This window comes from Nymphaea colorata, chromosome 10 (genome assembly GCF_008831285.2).
Source record: "Nymphaea colorata isolate Beijing-Zhang1983 chromosome 10, ASM883128v2, whole genome shotgun sequence".
In the NCBI taxonomy this organism is placed as follows: domain Eukaryota; kingdom Viridiplantae; phylum Streptophyta; class Magnoliopsida; order Nymphaeales; family Nymphaeaceae; genus Nymphaea; species Nymphaea colorata.
Genome location: NC_045147.1, coordinates 19,317,466 through 19,322,605, shown reverse-complemented (window position 1 = coordinate 19,322,605; position 5,140 = coordinate 19,317,466). Strand labels below are relative to the sequence as shown.

The 5,140-nt window shown below is 41.8% G+C and overlaps 2 protein-coding genes across 2 annotated transcripts; both read right to left on the bottom strand.

Annotated features, from left to right (window-relative positions):
- Nucleotides 1-2,297, bottom strand: LOC116262067 (receptor-like protein 19). The gene has a single exon (XM_031641102.2). The coding sequence runs from the start codon at nucleotides 2,295-2,297 to the stop codon at nucleotides 267-269; it is 2,031 nt and encodes a 676-aa protein (XP_031496962.2). The 3' UTR covers nucleotides 1-266.
- A 107-nt stretch (nucleotides 2,298-2,404) lies between these two features.
- On the bottom strand, nucleotides 2,405-3,583 carry LOC126410456 (receptor-like protein 7). The gene has a single exon (XM_050080168.1). It carries the CDS (start codon nucleotides 3,581-3,583, stop codon nucleotides 2,405-2,407), a length of 1,179 nt encoding a protein of 392 aa, XP_049936125.1.
- Nucleotides 3,584-5,140: the final 1,557 nt, after the last annotated feature.

Here is a 5,140-nt window from a genome sequence, read left to right as displayed (position 1 = left end):
CTGTATTGAATTTACATTCAGCACATCACCAAACGTGAAACAGCTACACCAAAAAAGGGCAAAACAAAACAAAAACAAGAAGAAAGGTAAAAGGAAGCCATATTGCAGATATAGACACATGGGTTATGGTTGGACCATGACTTGCCCTGGCTTAAAAAACTGTGTGTCGGGACTTTGAGAAGACACATGCCATTGCCAACCGAGATGGACTTCACTAGCAGCAGAAATCTGGAGACAATCTTGATTCATGAGGAGAACCTGTTCGCTCAATGCCTACGCCTACCAAATCGAGAAGGGAAAACCTGCTGCAGGATGAAGTCTATCATCCTGTCCGTTCGATCCCAATACCAATCTGCTGCTCTGTTCATAAACAAGAAGGGGAGAGTTGTGATCACCAACCCAACTGCAAAACCGAGTCCTACTGATCCATACTTCCATCCCTTCTCATTTATTTGCTTGTTTTCCCCGTCAACGAGACCATCTCCTCCAGCATGAGAGCCGTCTCCTATAGCGTGAGAGCAAGATCTGTTCACCTGTAATCCACAAAGCTTTGGGTTTCCTTCAAAAGAAGTTGCCGGAAAAGTACTGAACTGGTTTCCTTGTGGTATCATCCCATGCAAGTCATTGTATGATAGGTCCAAGACTTCAAGATATGTGAGAACAGATAGCTCCTCTGGTATAACTCCCGATAACTGGTTGTGAGAGAGATCTAATGACTCTATCTGCTGCAACTTTCCAAATGACTCGGGGATGGAGCCAACAAGATGGTTTCTGGAAATGTTAAATATGTATAAGGACGTCAAGGACCCAATCTCTTCAGGAATTCGGCCTGTGAAATTATTGCTAGATAGGTCTACGATAATCAAGTCCTTCGTGACCTCTTTAAACAAACGATATTCTCCTTTGATTGTTTCCTCCACGTCCAATGAAACATTCCGTCCCCAATACCTAATCATGAAGGCCGAGTTAATTTGAACGAACTCTTTTTCATTCTCTGGGGTACCTGACATCATGGCCTTGAAGCCTCGAAACAATTCATGTGGGAGAGACCCTGAAAAGTAATTGCTAGATATATCAAAGATCTTCAACCAATGAAATTCCTGTTGAGAAGCGTCAACTGTAATAGGTCCATGTAGATGGTTGGACCTCAAAATCAGCACTTGAAGCATGCTCAGTTGGCCTAGCTGAGAAGGAAAAGAGTCGTTCAACTTGTTGTTTCCTAGATCCAGGACCCTCAAAGCTGAGCAATTGAGGAGAGACTTTGGAATTTTGCCAGTGAGTAAGTTGTCACTCAAGACGACAAACACGACAAACCCTGGCTCGAATTCATCTGGAATTTGGCCCCCTAGTTGATTCTTTCTCAAATTCAGTACGTTCAGTTTACCAAGGCAATCCGGTATGTGACCCGTCAAGGAATTCTCTGACATGTCCAGGACCCGTAGTGGTAAATTGCAAAGGAAAGTTGGAATTTCCCCTTCGATCCGATTATTGGAGACAGACATGTACCGAAAGCCATCTTCTGCAATTAAACTAATCCCATGGGCTGGCTCTTCAAAACCGTGTAGCTTGTTATGATCAAGAGCCAGAGCGCCAAAACGACTAATTTCCCACAGGCAAGATGGTATCTCCCCTTCAATGTTATTGTTGGAGAGCTCTAGAGCCACAAGGTTGCCAAGTTTACAGACAAATATAGGAAAAGTCTGAATATTACAATAGTTCAATTTTAAAGATTCAATCCCAGGAGAACCCTTGGAACTACCTTGTGCATCGTCACCGGAATGGGATGAATCAATTGTCAGCCTTGTGTTATTTGAAAGGTCCAATGCAGCAAGGCCCTTGAAGTTAAAAAAGAAAGAAAGATCAATGGTATCATTGAAACAATTAGAGGAAAGATCAATGCTTTTCAAGGAAGGAAGTCTGTTGACGAAAGAAGGGATATCACCACTCAGAAAATTGTGATCAAGCTGAAGGATTTCCAAGTCCTGGGAGTATAGGTTATTGTCAAAGTTGGCGAGCAGATCACTGAACTTATTACTTCCGAGGTTAAGTTTCCAGAGGAAAGGAAAGGTGAAAAAACAGGGAGGAATGCTGCCCATCAGGTTGTTGTGACTAAGGTCTAGTGTTGTTAAGGAGGAGTTTGAGTTGGAAAGCACCGAGGAAACCCCAGTTAGGAAGTTGTTGCTAAGGTCTAGTGACTCCAAGGAGGAGAGATTGAAAAGCAACGAGGGAACACTGCGAGTTAGGGAATTATCACTAAGGTTTACTATTTTTAACGATGAGATTGGATTGAAAAGCATTGAGGGAATCCCATGTAGACGGTTGCTACTGAGGTCTAGTTCTTCTAAGGAGGAGAGGTTGAAAAGCCATGATGGAATGGTCCCAGTTAGGCTATTGCCGCTGAGGACTACTTTTTTAGGAAAGGGAGATTGAAGTGGGATGAAGGAATGTTCTCTGTTAGGAGATTGTGGCTGAGATCTAGTGTTGCTAGAAAAGAGAGGTTGAAGAGGGATGAGGGAATGCTCCCAGTTAGTCGGTTGCCACTTAGGTCCAGTTCAGTCAGAGAGGAGTCGATCTGGCTGAGCTGCAGGTTGGGGATTCCAGAGTTGAGATGGTTGCCACCGAGGTCCAACTCCTTTAAACAGGGAAGACTGAAAAGACATGGCGGAATTGCTCCGGTCATGAAACTTGCACGAAGCCTTAACGAAGTGATGTCCCCAAGCGAGCATAAACCTTCAACAATACTACTTTCAAGTTTGTTGGACCCCAAATCCAAGTAAGATATTGACTGAAAATGGAGAAGTGATTCGTCCATTGGACCAGAAATATTACACCCAGACAAGCTGAATGTTTGCAGGTCATGAGATGACGACAAGCTCATGCTTACATCTCTTAAGCTCATGGAGACGTCAACTCTATCCAGTCGAAGGTGCTCCAAATGAACTAAGCCTCTGAAAAGCTGTGAGAAATTAGGATGCTGGAGTAGTAGGCCATCATTATATGAGAGATCGAGAGAGACCAATCGTGTCATTTGGGACAGCTCTACTGGGATCTGACCAGAGAAGCCACAATGGGACAGGTTGAGGTGGGTTAGGTGGGTGAGTTCCACGAGTCTCTTGGGGATGGCACCGTTCAATAGGTTGTAGCTGAGATCTAGACGTTGCAAATATCGAAGCTTGAACAGGGAAGAGTCAATGGCGATACCTTTGGGATAGAAAAGTGAAGGGTAATAAATGTCGGGAAGAAAAAGATCATGTATCTCCAAGGCAATGACGAAGCCAGTGAGGTTATTGCAAGTAACTCCTTCCCAGTGACAGCAGTCGGATCCATTGTGCTGCCATGAGCTCAGCCAACGAGGTCCGATGTTGACAAGGCTCTGCTTGAATTGAAGAAGTGCTGAACTCTGGTTGGAGAGGCAGATCCTCGAAGCAGCTCCCCTCGTTGCTATACTTGTTGTTGGTGGTGGTGTTTCATCCTTCGAAGCACATACCACGCCAATAACCAACAGACCCAGAAAAATAATGGTGCTTCTGCGTGGCAATAATGAATTCGGTATTTGAGGAATTGCAGCGGCACCTTGGCCCATGATGGCATGCAACAACACTCTTTGATCGCTGGATTAGGTAAAAGTGCATCCAACCCGAGGAGCTCTCTAATCTTATATCTATATATGTAGCAAGCAGTCGAAACCAATCAAAATACGATACGCAACTTCTGCTGAACATAAGAGACAAGCATCGGTGGTGAAGAAAAAGGAAGATGCTCGGGCCCGGAAGCTCCATCCCCTTCACGACGCGCTTTTACATAGGACCGGTGGTGGTTGGGTCTATGCTCCACGCTTTTCTTTGTGCTGCTTCTTCATCCAACAAACGTTACACTCAGGAGTTTTAATATTATCTGTATTATAAATTCAAAAATACTATAAAGGATGGAAATTCTGTAACCAATAAGTCAGTTTTTTTCTCTTGCAAGTAGAAAAATGAAGTAAAAAGCATGTATAAAATCTCTTAACCAAAAAACAAACAAAAAAAATTAAATATATAAAAAAATTAAGAATTTTATAGGATATTGGACATTATCATGATGTAATATGTCTTTGTGATGTTCTTATAAATGTCACTCATATATAACTACTTCTACCGGATAATAATGTGAATAAGAAGGTCTGGCAACATGTCTTGATCCAACGAATTTGAATATTTCCAGGTGCGTACTCGATCTCCCGGGTTAAAGTACTGTCTTTTATCAATTTAGACTCTCCATCAGGATTTTATGCACCTTTTGCATTCGAATTGAAGAAATTGATAGGACCTTTTAGACACACCAGGCATTTGGGTGGAACAACCATTGAAAACCAACGCAGACAGAAATTCTTGACTGATACGCGTATTGTTGCATGTCGGCCTATTTCCCTTCATTTTTTAAACAAAATTAAAATATATTATTTTAACTTCATTTGTAAAATAAAAAATAAAAGGAATGAAAACTTGTATGGACTCCATACTGATTTAATGTGTGCAGCATAAAGAAAATGTGAGATCAAGTTTTTGACATTGTAAACCGAATAGTAGGCAAGAAGACTTCATCTGAACAACACATAATAAAAATATATATATTACCATATCATGCTGTCATTTTCAAGGAAGACCCCACGCATATATCTTTATATCATGCAAGACTCCGAGTCACCGGCGTGTTGTTGACGTCATTGTCTAAGGTCTCTTTGTGCCCCGTCGGTCGCAGTAGGCATGGACATACTGTTGACATCTTTGTGGAAGTTGTGTTGGTTGCCTTGTCGGACACGATAGCCATGGTCGCCACACTCTTTTCTTTACGGAAGCGACCGTCTAAATAGAGAATTGCAAGCCAAACTACAATATTTTGGTGGCAATCTCATAGCATATTTTCGTTTTTTTTTAAAAAATTTAAAAAATAAAGTTGTAATTTTAACTTGATGTCAGAAACTAAATAATTGAAAAGAATATAAATTTGTATGAGCTCCAAACCGATGGATAAGATGTGCGTATTAACAATTCTCTAATAAACTCCACATATTGTAACATGATACCGTCATTTTCATGCAAGACTTCAAGCCAACCACCTGTAGGAATGAATGATGCCATTGTCTAAGACGTGTTGCTTA